Consider the following 23,840-nt stretch of genomic DNA (forward strand, 5'->3'; position numbering starts at 1 on the left):
AAAGTGTCTGCTCAAAGCCACATCAGCAGAGGTCATCAGACATTTAAGATATTCCTTAATGTGGGATTAGTGTTAGTTAACACCATTCTTTGATCACCAGATGTCTAACAACCTTTACTTATATTCTAAACTCAATCATCCACCCTCAAAAAGAGAGGTCCGAAGTAGAGAGAGCAATTTCCTTTTTCCCCTTCCAGATAAAATTCCAAGAGGTGACTATGTGATGGATACCTGGCCACAGATCCTCCCCCTCCTTCCCACATGCACAAAACATCATCTTTATTTTAAGTATAGTACTCAGGTGCTCTAGTGAAGGACTAAGATGGTATTTCCTCAGCCCCTGGAAATAGTGGCAGATACTCATTCAGTGGAAAGCAATGCACAGAATCCAGCCATGAGGAGTAATGACCACTGAAGCACTGAGATGTAGATGTCACTGGTACAGGTGTCCTCGCTGCTTGTGCAGTAGCCACTGGAGGGCCTTTGATCTAAGCGCTGCTGCCTGGGGCACGGATTATGCAGAAACTTTGATCTCCCTGTTGGAAGCTAAAGTGTTGAAGCAAGAAAACCCAAAGGGCCTTTGATGTGACTGTTGCTGCATAAGGCAATGGTTGTGCAGAGAGCACTGAATCACCCTCTGAGCTTCTGGTTGAAGCAGCTAGTTCTTTAAGATGCTGACAGCGGCCTTGATTTGTTGGCAAGAAGACACACATATACACTCTCTTCCAGGAAAGAGGTGAGTGTTGAAGGCTCCTCTAGTCTTTGGTGATCCTGTCCACCATGAGAGACTTGAGGCAGAGGTGAACGACTTACAAGGAAGTGGAATAAAAAAATCACCAAGGTTCTTGGTTTCGACCATCCCTCACAGAAGGAAAATAAGACAACGCTATATTTTAAAAAGTTCCTCCTACACGCCACTTAACACCAAAACAACGAAAAACCACAGACAGCTGTGAAGCTGTTCTCTATAAACCAGAATACTAGTGATGCTGCATCAGTGGAATTGAGCCAACTGCTGTATTACCCCAAGTTATGGAAATGTCAGCCTGGTTACAGATAAAACAGAGTTCCCATCCAAAACCTGTAGTATGTTAGACAGGACAAAGGAGATAATTCCTTCAAATAGGCCTTCCTCTAAACTTAGACTGTGAAAATTGACTCTTAATGTGCAGATTTTCAGTTTATCTGCCATATCTGTGCAAGTCCTATAGAATCTGCAGACAGGGCCTCCTGTACACTGGTTCTAGACACAAACAGCTAGAGGTTCCTTTGCTGGAAGCTGCCTCATGCCCCATTCCTAAAGAGGAACCCAAACAATGGAAAGAAAAGTCTATGGAAAGAAAAATAGGAATCTAAGCAGGATGTAAAATACCAGAAGTAGTAAAACTAGGATGCATAATACATGGGATCTCAGTTTTATGGAGCTTCTCAAGCAAGCAACCTACACTCATGCAATCCAAGAGACTTATGAATTCTAACAGTACAGCACCTATGGCCTGTGGGGGTAGGAGAAAGTGGACATGCTCATGTATTTTAATACTATTCTGTAGATTGTACTGACAAACTGGCATTTCAGCTCTTACCTTTTCATGAAGGTGACCATATACATGAGGCGAGGTGTGCAGATCATTGGCTGGTCTGTAAGGATAGCTCTCATAGCCTGCTTCACACAGTATTCTGGCTTCAAGGGTGGAAGGAAAGGCTCAATTTCTTTTCTGAAATATTTGATTAAGATATATTAGTAAGATACACAAAGGACCACAGACCTCAGAGAAGAATTCATTAACTTATTTTCTTTGGAATGCCTCAGCAGGGACAAAGACTTCAAATATTTTTTTTTTAATTTTTTTTTTTTTTATATTCACTGTTCAGTTACAAAGACTATAGCTCAAAACTTGTGTTGCCTAAGTACAAAAGGACAGAAGATACTGACTTTCTGAAAGTCCCTTTTTTGAGTCAGGATTACAGATCACACTAACATCTATTAAAGCAGAGATAATACTTAGTGTTTTTACAGAAGCAGTTTAGCTACCTTCAAATATTTTCATGACACCACAAACACAGGGCTGATGAAGAATTTTACTCACCTGATCCTACACCCTCTGAACATTCCTGTATCTACAAGATAAGGACAGACTAAAGTTGTTTTGATTCCATCCTTCTCAGCAGCCTTCAATTCATGGCTCAAAGACTCATGGAAACCTACAGCTCCAAATTTGCTTGCACAATAATCCTGTGTTGGCAATGATCAAGGGGAAAAAAAAAAAAAGGCAACTTAAAAGGACAGATACGAATCATGTTCAAAGCCAAGCATATCTGAGGTGATTCTGCACAGATACTCAAAGCAACAACAAAAGACACCCACTGAATAGAGCATCACATCAACCCATTTATCACTTTACTTTTGAGGCAATTAGCATGGAATCATGAAAGCAGGAAATCTGGATGTAGGAGGATATTACCTTGGATTCAGGTCTTTGAATCAGGCAGGCTCACATGGCAAGTTACTCCAATTACCAGTTTGCTTAATATTAAATGTTACAACAAAGGACTGAGATATCTAATACTACCTTGGGTCAGATTTGAAAAAACTTGGAGACTTGGCGGGGCGTATGTGTAAAAATCTTAAATGCTTTATTTTCAAGGTTGGTTTCAACAGAAGATATAATGGAGATTTGAGTGTATTATTTAATCTTCAGAAGAGGATATAGCTTGTATATCTCACAAAAATACTAAGTTCAGCAACAGTAAAAAATAATTGCATAGACAGCAGTAGCATTCAAGTTTTCCAATGGATGTGCCTAACTCTTCTGGTAGTCACACCCTCAGCCCAGGAAATTCTTTGTACTTTTCTCAAGACAGTAAATACTCTAAAAAGCCTTAAGTTACACCAGCCTCATTCATATCTGTTAGGCAACACTGCAGTTTAAGGTCCTGGACTGAGCCTTACCTATACGCAAAGAAGCCTATGCTTATGGGGTAATATGACAATTACTCTGTTAGACACATTAATTCATTTTTACTAACTGAATGCTTTTTGTTCTCACTTGTATTTGTGCTAATGACCCAAAAAGCAAGATAATAGGCTCTAATTCTAACCTAGTTTTATGTACCAAACAAGTCTTACAAACTGGTATTCTCTAACAGCTGCTAGCAACTAGACAACCTAATGCTTATAACTGGGAGCCTAGTAAAGCAGGTGAGACATATTCTGGAAGGAAGGCTGGCAGCTATTCCCTCACAGAAACAGAATGCATTACTTTTGAAAATCCATGCCTTTGGCTTCAAGCTTAGCATTGAAGATCTTTGACTGGAGTAGGTAAGCAGGCACCTTTCAGGTTCCTGAATTTATCAGGTAACTCAGAGATCATTTAGCATTCTGAAATCCTTAGCCATCCTAGGCTTTCCCTCTAAGTGGCAAATCCACCTGCGAAGTAAGTGAATACGGTGGCTGCCCAAGTCCTGCGGATCCCACTCACAGGGAGCCACATGTTGATATGGTACTCAGCACCATGGCTTCCAAGTACCTTTGAAGATTTGACTACATTTTCTCTACCTGATAACACAAAAAAGCTTATCCTAAGCAAAAGTGCCAGATTTATTGTTAATTATAGTCTAACAAACCTCCACTCCAGCAGTACTGAACAATCCCAAGGAACTTGCAACTGTCACGATGTGTCCGTGATTCATTTCCAGCATCTTGGGAAGGAATGCTTTAGTGGTCTACAAAGAAAAAAAAAAACAACCAAACAACCCACAATAAAAAACCACACCATGAACATACTACATTAGCGGTAAGTGTTCAAAACATCTATCTCAGTTTATTTTCAAGAATTTAGAGATCACTGTACAGGTTTTGAACTTCTGAGTTTGTCAAAAATGCCAACAGAAAATCTACAGCTTGTTTGTGAATTCAGACAGCAAGGCAGCAAGGATTATATCTCCAGAAATCCTAAGGTTAAAGGATCAATTGAGCTCAGACATGTTTATTTTTCTGCAAGAGACTAGTTATCAGAAGGAGATAATTTAACCCTAAAATGGAAATCACATTTTTTTTTAAGACAGAAAAAGGAATGCAAAGTGTTTAATTATCCCATCCAGCACATCTGAGTTAAGACCAGTGCTGATTATCAGTTCTAATTATTGACAGCGTGTTTTGGAAGTTAGATATGGTTAGTTATATCCAACTGACTCATCTTGAGCATTTTATGTTAAAAGAAATACTGGAGGCAGATTTTTTTGCTGATGTTACTTTTTACATATTAAATACGTAAACATCTACTACTCAAAATTACTTTCCATCTTTATTAGCAACCATAAGCATTGCTCTAACTAAAAATACAAGATATACATTTCTATTATCAATTCCCTATTTTAAGAGTTTTGAAATAAAACAAAACAAAAGCAAGTCTCAAGATGAACTTTCTTTTTAACCTCCAATTTTTACACTTTGATTATAACAAAGTTTGTTTGTTTAGAAACCCAAGTCAGAGTTAACACTTTAAAAAACTTCTAAGTTTGAAACAATAAATTGAAGGCATTTGCTAGAAGATCTCCTCTGCTAGAATACCTACCTTTGTCATATCTGTTTTCTGAGGCTGACTCAACACTTTCCTTTTTTAAATAAGTAGTAATCAGAGCACCATATACGCTAAAAAAAAAATCAATGAAGTAGTAAAATGGTATGTGTAGTTATGATTTACTTCAGCTTCTAGGTTGTCAGTGCACTATATGAGATCACTTTCAAATTGCCAAAGAACTTCAGACATTGCTTTTTAATCACAAACACACCTAGTTGATATATAAATCTATTCAAGACAGAGCTATTATTCTATTCCAATTCACTCAGTACCATGAATGCTTAATGCTCCCAGAAACCTGCTCTTCCCATGTAATTTGGATACAAACCCAGAAGATGCAAATGCCCCTTAAGTATTCGCTACTTGCTTAATTGTTAGTCTGAGTAGTGTCAGCTGCATTCTTAAAAAAACATGCAAGTTACAGCTGAATCCATCTAATTCCATTCTTATGCTGTCTGCATTTTCCAATCACAGACGTCAGGACAGTTTTGCTCTAATGATTTTCACATGTTCTTGTACAACATTTTTGCCTGCAGGTGTTAAATGACTAATCCAGACCTCCTAACACCACACAAAAGAGTGTTTTCACTGGACAGCTGGCAGATGATAGAAGATTAACAGACCTCCTGACTCCTTGCCTTTTCTACTGTTGATTCATACAACTCCTAGATTCTGTCATAACTGCATAACAAAGCTAATTATAAAAAATAATCTGAGAGCAAGCTGCCTTGCATTTGTTTCTTTTCTCGTGGCAGGGATCTCTAAACCTCTTATACAGAGCCTCGGACAAGAATTTAGTTCTCTGTTAAACTAATCTGTGCCAGGCACACAAAGTTTCAGCCTCTCTTCCCATGTTGCATGGCAACAAAGACCAGTCAATGCTGGGCAGTGCCGCCTGAAAAGGGAAGAGGCTTCGCTTGGACGGCACTTAAGTTTTACAGTGCGTTATTTATCTGCAGCCTGGCTTACACACCCCAACACCGACAGTGTGTACACTATCCCTGACACTCCACGCCATCCCTGTAAGGGATCCATGCGCCCAACTCAGTCCTGCTAACAATTTACTCCCCTCCAGAGCATTAGTCAGCTCCATCAACAGTTTCCACTTACGTCTCAGTTATCTGTCCGCATCACATCGGAATGACTGATTGCCACCTCACATTGCCAGAAAGCTTGATAATGCAGACTGAAGCTCTGGCTGAAATCCACAGCAACTACAGAAATGAAGGGGCACTCACCTTGGAGTTTGTCTTGGGGCAGGGAAAGACGTAGCTATACATTTTTTTGCCTACCACTTTTAAGGCATGAATCGATGTTTTCTTCCAAGAGATAAACAAAAGGCAAGTGCATCAAGGTTAGTTGGACTGGCTTTTATATTGGTTTTACTATAACCACTGCTTTTTTTGAGTATTGATGAACTATAACTTGGTGTCCATCAGCATTCCTATTTATCTATGGCCGAAGAGGAGAATTTTCACAAGCATGTATTATAGACACAGAAAATAACCAGAGCAACTGCAGAGCAGTAAATTTCAGAAAGCCCAGTCTTAGCCATAGAATCATAGAATCATTTAGCCGTGCTGCACTCCTTCAAAGCATAAAGATTACAAAGACTGAGTTTTCAGAGCTTGTGGCTAAAGTAACCCTTTTTCACTCAAGAGGAAATTGGCACATTACGAATAAACCCTGTTAGGGAAACTTCTGGGTGACATCTTCAGCAATTCAAGTGCAGACCAAACAACTCCCAGCAGCAGAACTACAGTCACTTCATGTAAATCATCTCTTAAAAGGCCATTTATGGCCACATAGGAAAAGACACAGCTACTTTGCTCTGAAGACAATTAGCAATTCATGTAAGTCTTTGTGCGAGAGCTCAGTTTTCTGAAACAGCCCGTTCATAGCAGGCCCCTGTACTTTGTCATGGGATGTTATTCCACAAACCCATTTAAACCCTGAAGCTGAGGCAGTCCATAAAGATAGCACAACTATCACACGTACAAAACTTAGGAGTCAGCTATCAACATCTCAGCTAAACGGATGACAGAGGAAGTCATCTCAGTTGCTGCCATCCTCCAGCCATCTGCTACAGCTGGGAGTCAGTACTTGAAAACAAGCACTGTCAGAGGCAGACACACCCTATGGGGGGACGCATTTCCAGTCTCAGAGTAAAGGCTTGCCCACTGCTCCTCCCAGCCTCCTCTTGCTGGGAAAAACAATCCCAAAGTGAAGTTATTCTCTTTCGTGGTATAAGCAATCCCCAAATAAATCAGTGTTCTTAGTGAGCTTCTGGCAACAGCCCACTTCCTCGATCAAAGCAGCTTCCTCCATACTCTGGGCCCCAGTTTTTCTTCTTGTTACACAAACCAGATCAACCTAGTTTCTTGTTTCTAGTTTCTTTCAGCTTCAGCTACATCTGTCCACCAGACCTGAAGTCTTCTGTGTGCTTGTTGTGCTGCTGAGAAACTAGTTAAGAGTTTGACTGGTTCAGGAGCAAGATGCTTCCTGGGTGGCCTTCCCATCTGGAGTTTGTCTGAACAGGTAGCACAGCCCACATTAGTCTTCTGAGGTGATGCATGGACATGCTAATCCTCCATAAAGGAAAAAAGTATTAGAAGATACGAAGCAAGACATGTGGTATTGTCCATGACATTAGAGGTCATGAACCAGGCCCCTAAAATAATTCAAATCAACTCAAGTGATTTAATCAAACTATCTGCCTTCTGGTTTGATCTTTTAGGTTTCAGTTTTACCTCTCACAGCTGCAGAGGAAGACATTTAGCCAAAACATTTAAGTACTTAAAGTCAGAGCTGGGTCTTTTATTAATGACAAACATAACATACTTTTCAACACTGAAGAGAAACCAGTAAGTAGAATACAGTGGATGAAAGGAATTGTGTTGTGATGCATCAGGGTGAGGAATCAGGGAAGTTAGGCAGTGTTCAACATCAAGAAATTTAAGTTAAGCATCCTCTTCACTCAGAATTAGCTTTCTTCCCTTTTTTTTTTTTTAGAAAAAAATTAAAAACCCCCAATGCATAGTGCAAACATGCGTTTTCTAACTTGCAATACAGTTTAGATAGAGCAAGTAGGTAGGATAGATAGAACATATGAATCTGTTCTGCACAGAGAGTAAAGATTAAACTAGCTTGAAAAACTAAGTTTTTTGGAGCCTAGAGATCAATTCCTAATCTTCTAAGCGTCTTCCTCTATCCTTCTGAATATACCAGTAAGAACAAACTATTCCCACTAGCTGTAATCAAACATCTATTTCATGTGCACACAGCTTTAATGACTTATTTCTCACAAGTGTGAAACTGAACAAGCATTTACATGTCACTTCATAGCTTTCGTAATCTGTTCTCAACATTTTGGTTTACGGCAAATTAACTTCTAACAGTCTAGCACTTCTTCCCTCCCCTTCCCCAAATTCTTTAGTTCCATTCTTAATGAAACAAAACTCAAAAGATTGTGCAACACAAAGAACAGCACAGCTGCAATGTCAAGACAAATTAGTCTAAATACAGCAAATGAGAATATGAAGAAATACTGTGTTTGGGAAAGTGATTTTTAATTAAATTTTGGATTAATTATTCTTAAAGTAGAAAGCAAGCATCCACAGAAAACAATGTTAGCTGTATGCAGCTCAAGACAATGGATACTGAATAGAGAAAGCACACCAAAGTGGAAAAGTACACGTTACTTCATATTTAGAGAGTTGTCTTTATATCAAAGAAAGAAATAAAGCAGGTACCAACATGTAAGGTCCTTTAAGTCTCTGTTTTTTCAATACAGTAATTTTTTTTCCATACTTTCTGCCTTCCATCAATGTTCAGCAGCCCTTTTAAACTGTTGTGATGGCATAAACAAACTGCTTTACTGTAAGGCAAAAAATCCTTTATGCCAAAGGAATAGCCCATTTTCCATACAGCCCTTCCAGGTAAGGGGGATGGAGCATGGTTATTTTTCTAGGGCTAATCAAAACAGGTAAGCTTTTATGTCACTATAGTTATCCACAACAGTGGTGTACTGGTACAACAGGTAATACATTTCCTCCCAAGTCACAACTATTCCTGACCACCAGGACGGCTGCGTAACAGTGCAAACAAGGGCAACGTTTGGATAAATGTATTGTTCCTTCTTCCTGTTAAACACTATTTGGCCATACCCAAGAAGCAAAATTGGTGTCATTAGTCAAGGACCCATCTAGACGACTCTGGGAACTAAGGTACCAGAGATCGTAGAAGACTGCTGCCACATGTGTTAGCTAATCCTATAACTACTATCGCAAAGCAATGGAGCCAGTGAGAAGAAAATGTTTCAAGTTTTGGTCTAAAATACACTTTATACCCTCTCTCCCCCTCAGCACGGACATTCAGCCTTCTTTTCTTCCCATTCTTTTTCATGAACCACAGCAGGACACACTGTAGGTTCTCCTATTCCCGTGCAGGACAGCATGTGGCCATTCAATTTACCACAGAACAAAATCCAGAGATTTCCACATGCCCCAATTTCTCTTTCCATTCCAGTTACTGAGAAGGAATGTACGAAGGTTGGACAAAATAGTACCTCTAACTCTTCTGGAGACAGGCTGTGGCAGCCTTGCTTTAAAGTAGGTTTGTCCAAAATGGGTAGTGTAGCACTAATGCGCTACGTATGTTAAAAAGGAAAGAGAGGTGCCTGAAAGGCAGAAAAACCCCACGGCAAGCTTATCAGTAAATAGACTGAAGTTATTTTCAGCTACAGCCATACAGACCAGCTTATTTCAGAAGATAACCACTTAAATACGTTTTATAAACACAGGGTAAAACTTCACTTACAGGATTACAGTGAAACCCATTGCCAAATAGTTTCAGAAGAGGCCTTGAAAGTATACCATAGAACTGTATAACTCTCAAAGGAGAATTTATTCAAGTTAGAGGTTATAATATCCAAAATGCCTTCTCACGCACCAAAGCATGCAGTTACAAGCCTGGATTTAACCATTTATTTTCCTTCTAGTGTTTTTATTTTGTTCCAATGAGAACTGAAAGTAATTACTTGTCATTTGCACTGTCATCTCTATTTTTCCTCATATTATCTCCACATCCTTCTTAAATTCTATTATACAAGCATCTCTGAAATATTAGGTTAAGTTGAGATTAGTAACCGTGCGAAGATTACATGAAAATATCAAGTACTGAACTGAACACTAGGAGACCACACAGCACAAAGGACGTGGCTCTGCCAGGAACAGGCTGAATACAGAAGGTAGACAGAAGTCTACAACTACTGTTGACCTTGCTAACATAAGGGACTGAAGCTGTGCTTTAAAGGAGCTCAGATGTCTCTGCTGACTGTTTTCAAGAGTGCTGGGCCCCTTCTGGATAATTAGCCACTGTCTAAGTAAATATTTGAATAGCTGTAGAAATTAGTGCTATTTTTGATCTTTAGTTTCTATTCTCAAGAAATGGTAACGAAAAATAGGCCAGAATTACCCAGTCTTCCTAAAGGAATGAATTAAAAAAGAAAGTCACAGATTTCTCTGCATTGTTGATGGATCTACCCTGATCCTTTCAGAGCAAAAAGAATCAGGAGATACATATGACATCTTCAAGCCAAGCTTCCACAGACAGCTGTATTAAAAGCATGAAAGGAAACTACTCAAGGATTGTCCTCAAGTGTGCCTTGAACAGGCTCTGCATTCAAAACAAAAAAGCTAGACCTTCCAATATTTCATTTTGAAAGGAGTCCCTTAGTTATTTAGCTCCTGGCAGGCAACACAACCTTCAATTTCTCACTAAAGCTTTATTTGTCCTTCACATAAAAACCCACTGTTTTGGGGCCATGGGGATTCCTTTAATATTGAAGTGCAACAGCAGTTAATGCTTAACATACATGCACAGTAATAATGTTACAGTTGCCTTGCAACCAGAAGCTCATGAAAGAACAAGATAGACTTAAACAGGAGTCTATAATGATGATGAGTGACAAGGAAGCAAAGCCACATGCACACCCCCCAACACTTTGGATATCTTAAATTTGCAGACAGAGTGAAACTATGGATAAGATCTACCCAGGTTAAGAAGTGAAGGCAACAAAATAAAGTAAAAACTCTGAAGAATTAAGTCGCAACAAAAAGCAACATCAGTTAATTTAAAAGTGTATTTGATTTACGGAGAAATAAGCACCTTTTTTCCTCTCTCCAACTCTGCGTGAAATACTGCTTTGAAGTATATGAAGTCTTAGCTTAGTAAAAACATTTTGCTAAGTAAAAGTAAACATTTTACTAAGTAAAAACTATTACTTGAATCACTTGTTTTTTAATTCATTATTAATCCATGTTAGGAATTAATGTTCCTGTTTTCTTCAACTTCACATGACTGATCCATACACACAAAATCCCCTGCTTTTCAAGAGACCTACTTAATCAGCTGAGAAGCATCAAAGTTGTACGATACTAGGTTAAGCCTTATTTACTGAAATTTGTAAGTGGGTTTGTTAGTAGTAACAAACATCTGCCATGCCATTTGCTAAAGAACAAGTGTGCCACAGTCCATATTTACATTACTACCTTGTTTAGCATTTGTAGTGTTTAGGGTCCAATTACAAAATTTCTTCAATTTTCAGTGCCAACAGTTACCATTGTTACCTGTGAATGGTTCAGTTAGTGTAGTGGTTCCTCTTATATGGAGTCAATTCATGTTGATTATATCGGAAGAAAGCTGAAACTGAATTAAGTAGCTTCCTTAATCAGATCTTAGTGCCACAAAGCTGTTTACAATGGCTAGACATTAAAGATAAGATAAGCAATGCTATTAAAAAAAAAAAAAATCACAGGAAACTAATGCCACTAGTTATCTTTCAAACATTAATCATTAATTTCCACTCTTTACTACTAGAACTAATTATGCCATGCCTAGGATAACTGAACATTGCCTAGCTAAATTGCCTTTTGTGTAGTTTGTTAACAAGGCTTAGCTAAAAAGGGTTGTGTCTACAGAGAGTGGGATATGAAAAGTGCTTAGGGAAGGACATTGCACCAGAAACTTTTGTTACTGTTGCCTTATCATGTCACTACATTGTTTCCCCCTCCCCTTTCTTTTAAGGGCTTAATTTCCTGTGATCTTACCCTAAATTGGGTAACTAAGACTTGAATAGAAAATGGCTTTGTTCTCCCTCTCATCTGAAGTGTAAGTTAAGTACTCAAGAACGCTACCTAAATACTACAATTCCTGCGTCAGAAACCTTCTTGAGAGTCAAAGTGGGAAGGTATCATTACCTAAGGTTTATGGTGGTCTGCTGCTAATCAAACTCCCAGTTGCCTTACATAAAGCTTTTCTGCATTTCCCACCATTGCATCACTCTAGATTTTGAGTGTGGCTTTACCTAGGGCAGGAGTTTAGGTACATATAACACAGCCAAAGGTGGCCCCAGTTTCTCCTTAAGAACATTTCACTCTGTTTAGAGAAGCCACTACTTTATATGCTTTCTGGGCATAAAGAAGTTCAGGTATTCAAGCTGAACTACCCTTATTATTTCTATACCAGCAAGTGGAAGTTAGAGCCTTTATGCTATTGGTATGCAGTCTCTATCTTTCTACTCCCGAAAGCTTTTTTATTCTTTCTTCCTAAGAGTTTTTGATTTATAGGCTTTTTAAATTGTTTCCACCCTCAGATGTCAGTCCTGTCCTGTAAAGCATCTGATCTTTCTAGTGACTATATGCCAGTCATTTCTGTGGAAGCATCTAGCTGCTTGTAACAGACATGCCTGTATATGTACTACCATACATGCACACCAACTTGTCTACTTTCATCTGTACTTGCAGATATCACTTTGTTGATGTAGAACTGCTCCATATATATATGCAGCAGTATATATTATTGTTTAAATCACTGATTGTATATTTAGAACTCTTCCCTCCAGTTTTTACAAATCTTTGATTTCATAAGGCTATGAAAAATTAAGCACCTTCTCACAGGTTGCCCACTCCTCTTCCTCCCACAGAGGAAGAAGTTCATAAGCCAGCAGAGACCTTACAGTCTTTGTCCCCACGTTAACTGCAAGTTTATCAACACAAAATCTTAACTAATTGGAAAGGATGCTTATTCCTCTGCCCTGTCTCTCCTGTATCTCCCCTACAGGAGCTCTTGCCTGTAGGAAGTCATCCTGCTCGGTCTGAAACTGTCTGTCTACTTCCATTTCTCCTTCTCCTTTGGTCTCAAGTCCTTTCAGCTGGAGAGAAGCAGTGCAGAGCACCTAGATGAATTTCTTATGGAATTAACATATTTTCAGCTGAGTCCAGAACACACACATACCATACTGTTTTCAAAAACTAACGATGTCCCCTCACAGCTATTAGATGCCCTCCAGTAATGACATTCCCTTGCCAGCTTCTTAATGGTATTCTGAGCCCTCACAGACAATTCTGCCTGCTTTGAATTGCAATGGCTTTTAAAGCTTGGACAGAGCAATCATATTGGATTCTCAACAGCTTGCAATGAACAAGGAGAAAGACAGTATCTCTGCTTAACCAGTGTAAAAGCGCAGAACATAAGTTGCCAATGATGTTTGTTGTAGATTTCAAATGCCAAACTAATCTACAAGCTGAGAAGCATTAGTAGTATGTAAGATGGCACGGTAAGAGGGCTGTTGGAGGCCCAGCTCTGTGTTTAGTCTGCCTTATGCTGCAAAACAAGCAAGACACAAGTCTAGACTGAAGTGGAACTTGGGAACAAATGTATACGTGCAGAATTCTCCAGCCAGCGCAAATTTAAGGCATAACCAAGCATGAGAACTGAAGCTTTCCAAGCACTCATGCTCAAAAGCTGACCCCTTGCCTCCTGCCCAAAAGCATCTTATTAGACAAGGTGATATTTATTCTCCACAAATATTAATCTCTCAGACTATCATAGCTACCAAACCACAATTACTATTCAATTTAAAGCAAGTATTACAAAGTTGGCAGCAGCCACTGAAAAGTAACATGTGGTTCAAAGAAAGTGAATCCTTCTGCTCAGATCTACCATGTCAGCATTTGAGCTTTCCATATACCTAAGACTAACACAGAGCCATAACATGGCTGTGACAGCCCAGTTACACTCCTGTGAATTCAGGAACTTAAGTTACAGTCCCAGGAGGTAGCACTACCAACCTTGTACTCTTCCACAGGCAGATCTATCAGTAAAGACGACCTAACTTGCATTTATTCAAATGTCAGATTTGAAATTACTTTAGTGTTTGCCAGTCAAGTGATATAAGAAGTTAACACTTGGCTACTCCTTTCCGCAAAAGCTGGTTTAAACTCTGTTGAAGTCAAGCCACTAGAAATTCTACATTGTTTATATACTGACAAATGGCCCCGTCAAAGGATTTGTAGTGTTTCAGAGCTATGTTGACATTAGTGTAACAAACACATTAGTCCCTCACCTTCATTAACACAAGTTTGCAGCAAATGTCCAACCATTTGGAGAGCAGTTATTTATTGCCAGCTATTTGATAATCTTGACAAAAATGAAAACATGCCCCTATGAGTCAGTGAAAAATCCACATAACAAATTAATTTTACAACAACTATTAGATAAGAGCTCAGAATATTCTGTTCAGTGAACAAGAACACAATCCAACTTTTAAATACACATTTTTCTCCAGCTTGCCATAAGCTTAGTCATCCTCTGGAATATTTAGTAAAACTTGGTATTTTAGTCTGTGTGTTTCCAAAAAATTACTAGAGAACAGTACTGTCAGAACTACTTAAGGAAAATATGAAGTCATCACTCATGTTTTATGGTTTACGTAACAGACTTTTCAAGAAGTGGTTAAACAGAAAAAGACTGTCTCACATTTTATAGATACCTTAAGGCCAGTACCTCCATAGAACTGCAGTCGCTGTCGTACTCACATGCAGATGAAAGTTGAGTCACTTTACTCATCCTCTCCAACTCAGTCACTAAGTCATTGTTTTGAATCAACTACTTTATAAAAAGGAAAGTGATTATGCCCTGAGTATCTCACAAGAGGAACAAGATTAGAAGGAAAGCTTCCCTTTTCATGTTACAGTCTTACTTAGTAGAAACAGAAAAATGTTGAGGAAACAGTAAGACCCTAAAAGGCTCCAACTTAGAACAAAGTAACTCACGCCCACCCAAAAATGGGTCTGCAGAAAATAAATAGCCTTAGCAGGTAAACTGTCACTTCATAAGCCAACAAAGGCTAAAATGACAAAAAACTCCAGCCAATACAGTGACCAAAACAGTGGCTAATACGGTTTTCAAAAATTCTACTTGCACAGGCATTTTAACCAAACACCAAACTACTCCCTTTCTTGGGGGTGAGTTTTCAAAGACAGAGAAATGCTTCCTTCCTTTGCCTGCCTGTGGAAACTATGCTCATTTCCCACAAGCTGAAACACAGCTCTGGCCTGTTTTTTTCCACATTCAAACATTTTTAATACAACTGATTTCCAGAGAAGTCAAACAGTGCAGCAGGAACAGAGATCATTGCGCTCAATGGTACACAACAGCAATCATAGTATTCGTGCAATGCTAACACAACATTATTTGCTGTGTTCAAAAAAACTAACTTATCTAACTTTATCTAAGGTTTTTAACAGCGAATAATTAAAGTACTGCAATCTCTTCAGAACTCAAGTTGTTACATTCAGACTTCTGCCAGTGGCGGATTTGCTATAGCTTGGAACCACTTATGACTATTTGACTATTCAGGGCCTGTAAATCTCATTCCAGAAAATCTCTCCAAGAAGGAGGTTTCATTAGACAGCCACAGAGGTCCTGTTCCCAACTACGTGGTTTTATCCTATTCCTCCTCACCCTTTCCCCAGCACACGTATCCCACGCACTGGCTAATGCAAGTCTGAAGTGTTGATGAGGTGATTCTAGTCTCTAAATAGAAAAACTAATCAACTTGGCTAAGAAAATTAACAGCTTTCCTCCCAACCCTATGGACAAGTTAGTGAGCTGAACTGGCTCACCCAAGGATCAGATTAATACCAAAACTAGTGCAAGGTAAGATGCAGATTCAAGGGGTGGTCCCACGTGACAGCTTGCCACCACTAAGCTGCCCTGTAGTTTCATCCTATTTCAATAGAAATTTTGGACAAGTCACTTCTAAGCATATGCTCAAGCACTTCTCCAAACCAACTCTGAAAGGGAAGTGCTCGATAACCTGTCACACAAGTTCAAACAGATGGCAGAAGTGACCAGCACTGGGGCACGTTGAGGTGCAGAATTCAACAGCCAAACAAACTTGAATTTCAAAAGGCTCACACCAAGTCCGCCACCTCGGCTCCGCAGCCCCATCCCAGTTGTGATAACTCACTCGTGTCAAGTGTTAATTTGACTGGCATATAAATCATTATACTAATATAATTATTTACAAGAACAAAGTGTTCATGCAGAAGTGCAAGCACAGATGTAAATCTCTCCCCCACTTGTGACATATCTTCTTCCAAACTGAACCCTCAGAAACTGAGATCCTACCAATCTCAAAGACTATACCTACTCACCTACATTGTAACCGCATTTTGAAAGACAACAGCTTTTTTTTTTTTTTTAAGAGAACAAGAAGCCTAAGACCACAGGTAAAAGCACACAGCAGTGCACATAAATCAGCTTCAGTTTGCCTTTGCAGAAAGACCTCTACCTTTTTTCACAGAAGATATAGACAGGTATCAATAACTCAGTTTTATGATCAGTGTGAAGAGCCAGAAAACCTCAAAGGTCATAGGAGCAAGGTTTATCAAGAGAGTGATGCTCTGGCTTTTAAATACAGAGGACTGTGGAAAGGTTTAGCACTAGCGATACATAACAAAACCCTTCCCTCCCCCCGAAAAAAAAAAAAACAGAAGTGAAAGCAAAGCATGCAAAACATTGGGAAAGAATAATACTTCACAGCTGATAAAGATAAAAGTAGAAAAAAATTTAAGAGTGCAGTGCTAAAATGGCAGGGATGATGCAAGAAAACATAATATTCGTCTTTCTTCAACCTGTCTAGTCAGAGTAATTGCTGACACTGGGAGCTACAGAAAAGGATCGCTCACCCACACAGAGTAGTTAAGGCAGGTCTTAGGCAGTGATGCAAACACTGGGTTAGCAGGACACTTAGCAACTTCATAATCAGGATTGCTTTTCTCCATAGCTGAGTACATGAACATGCTTGTCTTCCACAAGTCTGCTATAGTCGCTTTGTTATTACAGAAGTTAATAGTATAACGAGTTCTCATTAACTTAGCTGCTCTTCATAAAATAAAAGCGGATGTTACTTGTAGATAGACGAATCTAGAACTTTAAACTCCATTGCTCTCCTAATTTCCACAGGACAAGAAAGGCATACACATAATCTTTTAGACCAAGTATTTCACAGAAACAGTGAAGAGCCACTCTCTCAACTTCTAGCGAGGTTAAGCACCACACTGGCAAAGACTATCATTCCATCAAAGGTTTTCCTGTTTCCCCAGACCCTTCACAAGTAACAGCATAGTATCAGAACAAAGTCAGTGCACAACCTTTCTCTTATTCAGCTGACCTACCTCATTCAGTAAGAAGCAGGAATTTAATTACCACACTGACCACTCATCCAGGGCCATTTCTTCAGCAATCCTGAAAGCATTCATACAGTTTGCTGACAAGTCCCTGATCCTCAGAAAAAGTCACAGGAGTCTAAAGAGTGAGATTATCCCAAGTGCCTTACCTCTGCAAGCTCTACTGCAACTCCAGCTTTATTTTAGATGGCTGCAGAATTGCAAGCCACTAGTAATTGATTAATACTTCAAATACATTTCAAATAGTTTGAGAAGTCTTGGCATGGTCTCTTTAGGACAAGTTTCCGTTTCCTTAATGGAACTTTTACATTGCTTTTCTGTGAAATATATTACTGTTTTCACCTGAACTCTTCAAGCTTCACATAGTACATGGAAGTAACCCGCTGATCACACCATCTGCTACCATTTTGGACACCAATCTACAAGCAACAATCAATCAACAGGTCACAACCTGACAATTTCTATTTTCTGCCACCCGAGAGTTTAAGATCCATGCACCTTTCAAATGGCACAGCAAATTAATTTCCAAAGCACGCCTGAGAGAAGCTGTCGCAAAAGCTTGGGTGTAACTGAAGCAGTTTAAGGAAAACATTCTGAATGCTCATTTCACGTTTGTTAACCGACTGGGAAGAAAATCAAATACTTTACATTATTAAAGAGAATGAAGGGAAATGCATGAATTCAGTTGCTGTTTGAACATAAAGAGTTCAGCATTCTCTACCGTGCAAGCAAGATGCTCTAGCACAGAAAGTATGTAGGAAGGTTGGTGACGTAACATGTTCAAAGAATCTTCGATACAATTTTCCCACTGCCCTGATGGAAGCGTTCCTAATTAAACAAGTCAAGAGTGCTATAAAGCTGTTTTGTTCAGACTCCTTGATATGTAAGTACTCGTTTATCATCAAGATACAGTAGAGAATGGAGAACCATGACTGAACAGCCTCAGTAGACCTCAGGGACTAGAGTTGAGTAACTCGTGGAACAACTACAGTTCGGTGGGCAGCACTCTGGAATCCAAATTACAGGTGCTTGAATTCATATGATTCCTACACAAAGCAAATGAAGGGGCGTTTTGCATAAGACTGAGACCCACCTACCATCCCATCCCAAAGTGCTTAATTATACTCGCTGACTGTTCAGGTGAGTACCTTGTGTGGAGAGTCATTTTTATCCTCACCCTTGTCTAGTCTGAAACTGATACAAGATCGTTTCTACAGCCACAGCTTAGACATCCAGGTACCTAACTAAATTGTTTGGGTTGGTGCCCTCTGCAAAAAGGATCAGAAAACTGAAAAACTTCCAATGTTTTTAAAATGATCACGACAACTAAGACACGAGTACAAGGCTAGATTACAGATACACACAGATTGCAAGATACAGGTTACAAAATTAAAGATTGCACGCTGGTGACAACTGTGCTTGACACAATGCTAGACCAGCTCCTGGCAGACTATAAAACAAAGCGGTGAGAAAAGCTCTAAGCCAGCAGTCTTGTGCCCACTCAAGCTCCAGAAGTATATATCCACCCATTTATTTTTTAAGTCTTGTGTTAAGCATATTCCTTTATAAAAAAACGGGACAGTGCAGTTTTCTATAGCATGCATCTGGAAGATAGTATTTTCTCAACTGATAGATTCTGTCTATTTTCTTGAGGGACAAACCCAAGAACAGATGAACTGCAGAACCATACCAAAGCACTTGTAAGTTTTAAGTAGGACAAATATGACTATTTCCATAGCCAAGACCATGACTGCTTTTTCCTTCATATTCACTACCCAGCATGCTATCACAATATATGAAACACATGTGCTGTCCAGGATAATTTACTGGTGGCATGTAGTCGGAATCATTTTGCAAGGGAAGAGTTAGTTCTGATGACACTTTTTGGATCACATGCACATGTTTTGCTTGAACTTGATCCAACTCATTTTTCAAAGAAAAAACATCAAGAACTTGCAGATTAAAATTTGTAAGTAAACTTATGCATCTTGGGATACATTGTCATGAAATTAAAAACCAAAATCAATTAAAGCAGCTGATTCCATTCATCCAAAATGCTAAATATAGCTAGCTGGCCTATCAGTGGAATATTGTGTCCACATTTGATTATAGATACTAGAATCCTAGAGATGAAGACAAAAATCAAACTGCTATGCCACAAGACTCAGCAAGGTATAGTTTCACATGACATAAACATCAGTGGTCTTTTCTTCTGTAGAAGATTCAGTGTGCGCAATAAGTGCAATACATCCATATTTAAACTAAAACTATAGGCATAAGTGAGTTTTACTTAACATCAGGGAGCTTGAAGAGACTAGAATAACAATACATAAGTACTGATGCGTTATAGATAACTATAAGCCACTGTTATTTTCCAAGGCTTTAGCAATCCTGTCAGTCTAGTCAGACTGACAACTACAGCAGCTGCATAAATAGGTATTGATACAGTAACTCTGCATTAACTTTCTTTCCAAGGTACATTTAAGTTTTAGATTATTTACGAGTGTCCTAATTCCTTGAGTAATATTTCCCTCCTTACTCAGCATTTACCTCTTCCTGTATCAATGTCAGGCCACCTAAAAGATTCATCCAATTCCTACAAAGACAAATTAACCTGCATAATTTCAAAAATCAAATAGTTTGTAAGTGAATGAACATAACTACTCTGATTAAGACAGCAGTACACAAGTCTTCAAACTCCAGGCCCTAGTCTCTCACTACGTGGATTTTTTTTTTTTTATAGATATGACAGAGCTGGAGCTGAATGCTTTTGCTTCCCCCTTTTGGTAAATTGAAGGGAACTCCTCTAGGAGCAGAGCTTTAAGCTGAAAGTTTCAGAGGATCCACATGACAGGGAAATGCAGATCACTGTTCTCTCAGAGCCAAATACTGAAGATCTGCGACATGAGGGTCCTTCTGTACAGCAGAACTTCACAGACCCTGTTCATGACCTTGCCTCCTCCAAGTCCCATTCAACAACCAAATCTAGAAGGATTTCCCAGGTGCTATGCTGATACACAATATTAATACCTACTTATCCAGCATTATTCTTCCAGAAAAACAAAACACATTAGGGTAGGTACAACAATCTCAAATTGTCCTGAAATAAGAATTTGTACAACAGTTTTATTAAATACATTTCCACGATCTAAACCCCAGCATTTCAATGCTTCACTTAAGCTTTATTGTAAAACCACAAGAAAGAAAAATGGGTATTCCTATATTTGCTTAAAAGTGATTAAGCAACAGCTTTACCTTATACTGTGATTTAACATTATTCAAATCTGAATCCTGACATATGACAGTAAGAAAATTTCCTAGTCTGCAGAAGTTCAGTTCCAGTAATTGACAAGTACAGCCAAGTAAGTTGTTATTCCTGCAACAGACTGGCAGGAAAGATAGTGTTACACTCCTGCTGCAGTTTTATGCATCTGCAAATTATAGTAAACCAGAGCTGGCTTGTTTCAAACCGGGAATGGATTTTGTCCCTATGTTTCCAATATGAGAAGCATTCAAGTTATCACAGCATGAAATAACAGGTTTTTAATACTGCAGTGGATTTTATGCTGTGGAAATTGCTACATGATGCAGTGGTGACATGTTTATATAGAACACTCATAGGAAGGATTATACAAATCATGAATGTCAGCAAAATGGAAAGCATCTGTTTAGGTTGTGGCATGCTGCTAAGGCTCTCTTGACTGCCAGTTTGTGATATGGTACACAGCCCAGCTGGAGTCACAATAGCAAGCCAGTGACAGACTTTCATGTCACTGCCTACTGCAGAAGTTGGGCAGCCTTGCAGATCATAGCTGCTAACATAAAGCAAGCTCAGATCACCTGCATCCTGCACAGACAGCAGGCAATCAATCTTCTTTCAGATGTTTCAAGGTGACAGTACTACAGCCCCATTTTACATTTTTATATAGAAGCACACAGAGGCTTGATTAACTATCAAGAGACGAGGAAGGATTTCCCATCACACACAAAAAACTCACCACCACCAAAACCTGAGAAATGACACACTTAACTACTGAAGCAACATTACATGAAGGACCCATGTCTTTATAAAATTCACTTACAGCTTTTTGGACAAAACACCCTCCAAGAATAGTTAAAAGCCTACATAATGCTCCAGGGTATTAGCTTTGCTTTTGGACCACCAATTTAGCTGACATGGAAAAGACTAGCTGTATAAAACTTCACACATCTAGACACATTGTTCTATTTAAGTCAGCATTGACTTGCATCAAAAAAGTTGGCTTCGAATCAGCTGATTCAGAAGATATCTTATGAATTAAGCACTATTACTTTTAATAGAAATCCACCCACTGTCGGTCAAGCCAACCTTTTCTGAGATCATGAAGGGGAAGACAAGGAAAAAAGCTTTGCCAACAGTAAAAAATAAAAGGAAAAGCAAAGCAGGACATGGGATCTTCAGGAAGTATACATATGTATAGATCCTCAATTAAATATAAAGGGTGTTGACTGCCCTTAGAAGCTTAAGCCAAGATCTCAAGTTCCACAGTTGGGATCTAACTATACCTTCTTGGAGTCTTTTTTTTTTTTTTTTTTTTTTTTAAATTTTAAAGTCACTTCACACTGTAACATTTAGAGATGAATGAAACTGTTATGGAAACCCAATCATAGCAATACTAGGCTCTAAGTTTAGTTTGCCATTACTATAAGAGACTCCGAACACACAGAGGGCGCTTTAAAAAGTTCTCTGAAACAATGTTATAAATAAGTGTATGACTTCGGCCTGAAGGAAGAACAGCTGGAGAATTTAGGATCCTCCCATATTTTAATTCATGGTGATGTCATAATTTAGAGTTCTTGGAAACTTCGTCAGTTCGGCATTTAAACCACATCAATAACAGTCATTAAACCTAGTGCACATCTCCATTTGCTTAAGCATCAATTTAACTTTTATGAAGGGGAATACACAGAGCTTTCAGTTTGTATGACTTCTTACAACTTTCTCAGAACTTTTCAAGGTGCCTTAAAATATACTTTCAGAGTTTAAGAGTTTCTAAACACACTATCTTGTGTGCACTGAAGTTTAAGCACTCTCTCTGCAAGCTTTACAATACATTGGAAAAAGACTGCTCTGCCATTAAGTGTTTCACAGCGCAGATTTGAAGGGGCTCCTTTAGGGTTATGAAACAGCATTTTACTTCCACGCTAAAAAAGTTCGGTTTGGGAGGGCCTTCTAAGTTTTGAAGATTAGGCATTTTACAAAATTTTATTATGAAAAGGTAAGACAGCCAAAGAAGGCTTAAGTTGAAGTATATTTCGGATTGCTTAAGCCTTTGATTGTTATGCAAGTGTATTTCATAACCTTATTTGAAGGACCAAAGAACAGTTTTAATACTAACAATGGGCTCAGTCTGACAGCTAATGCTAACCCGAGTGTGCATCGTGCCCTCCTTCGACACTCCGATTTATGTAACTCCACGCTACCGTGGGTTTAAAAATAAACCACGCAGGAAAACAAGGTTTAGATAGATAAAAAGAGTAAGATTACATAGCTTGTTCTCCTTGGTTAGCATCTGCTAGTTATGGAGACAATATCACCCCAGAAACTGTATTAAAGATTCTCTCACTTCTAATGGCAGCCCCCAGAGAAAGCTACGAGGACAAATAAGCAGGATTCCTGAAAAAGTGTTCTTGGCTTGATTTCTTGAGAAGTCTTTTTCGCCTTTCCTCCCAGCCTTCAAAAGGAACAATTTGCCTCCAAGGCAATTCAAACATTTCCAGCAGGGGTTTTAAGTATTTTTTCCAGAAATGTGCAAGTTTGCTATTGTAACCATCATTGAAATAGCCTCTTAAAGATGCTAAGAGGCTGGCAGAAGACTAAGAGAGGAAGGCTGAGAAGTCATTCATTAACATTAACAACCTTCAAGCAGATTCAGAGGTTATAGTTGCAAAGGCTTTCATATCCAGGGCTACAGAAAAGGGGACAAGACTTACAATTCTGGATCCCAGGAGGATATAGTTGACTTAAAACTATTATTAATAATTTTAAAACCCACCATTCCTGTTGAACAGAGCAGTAAGTTAAAGATAAGAAACCCACAAAGTGGTGAGCTTGCAAATGAAAGAAAGGGCACAAGTGCAAAACTCAAGGAGACAGGAGTTAAGCAACAGCAGTTAATTTCCCAAAATTAACTGACAAAAAGGGTGGCAGAAAGGAGTTCATAGTTACCCAGAAGTGTGCGTGACAGTTAACCATCATGGTCCTCTCAATAAGCTCATCAGGACACTCCAGAAGATGGTGCCCGGAGACCACACCAGCATTGTTAACCAGGACAGACACCTCGCCAACCTCTTTGCGGACCCTCTCAGCTGTTGAGTAGACATTTTCTCTTTTGCCCACGTCACAGGTGTATGTGTAAACCTGCAAGTTGCAATGGAGCAGCGCATCTTTTTCTCCATCTCCAGCTACTAAGGAATACAGAAAAGAAAAGGGGAGGGGGAAGAAATCAAGTTCTTGCTTGTATTTTGACATTCAAGTAGAATGAGTAGAAGTAGTCGAGTGGAAACAGCAAATGCATTTCCATTACAGTAAAACTTCTATTTACTTTGGTGTCACCACAGTACACAAGGACTCGTCTATTTACTATCGCTGCCAAAGCGCTTTTTAAAAAAAAAAAAAAAAAAAAAAAAAAAGAAAAAGCTGTAGACTTTAAAGCCGCTGGTGGAGTCCAAGGCTACACGGGGC

At 39.0% G+C, this 23,840-nt stretch overlaps 1 protein-coding gene across 1 annotated transcript in view; it reads right to left on the minus strand.

Annotated features, from left to right (window-relative positions):
* Positions 1 to 23,627, minus strand: part of RDH10 (retinol dehydrogenase 10) — a 24,470-nt gene extending 843 nt beyond the window's left edge. Inside the window, exons 1-4 of the mRNA XM_035890085.1 lie at positions 23,325 to 23,627; positions 3,625 to 3,723; positions 2,088 to 2,233; positions 1,584 to 1,715 (exon numbers count right to left, since the gene is read on the minus strand). Coding sequence (XP_035745978.1) covers positions 1,584 to 1,715; positions 2,088 to 2,233; positions 3,625 to 3,723; positions 23,325 to 23,627 — 680 coding nt within the window. The remainder of the gene's footprint in view (positions 1 to 1,583; positions 1,716 to 2,087; positions 2,234 to 3,624; positions 3,724 to 23,324) is intronic.
* Positions 23,628 to 23,840: the final 213 nt, after the last annotated feature.

This window comes from Egretta garzetta, unplaced genomic scaffold, assembly GCF_000687185.1.
Source record: "Egretta garzetta isolate BGI_Z169 unplaced genomic scaffold, ASM68718v1 scaffold251, whole genome shotgun sequence".
NCBI classification, from domain to species: Eukaryota; Metazoa; Chordata; class Aves; order Pelecaniformes; family Ardeidae; genus Egretta; species Egretta garzetta.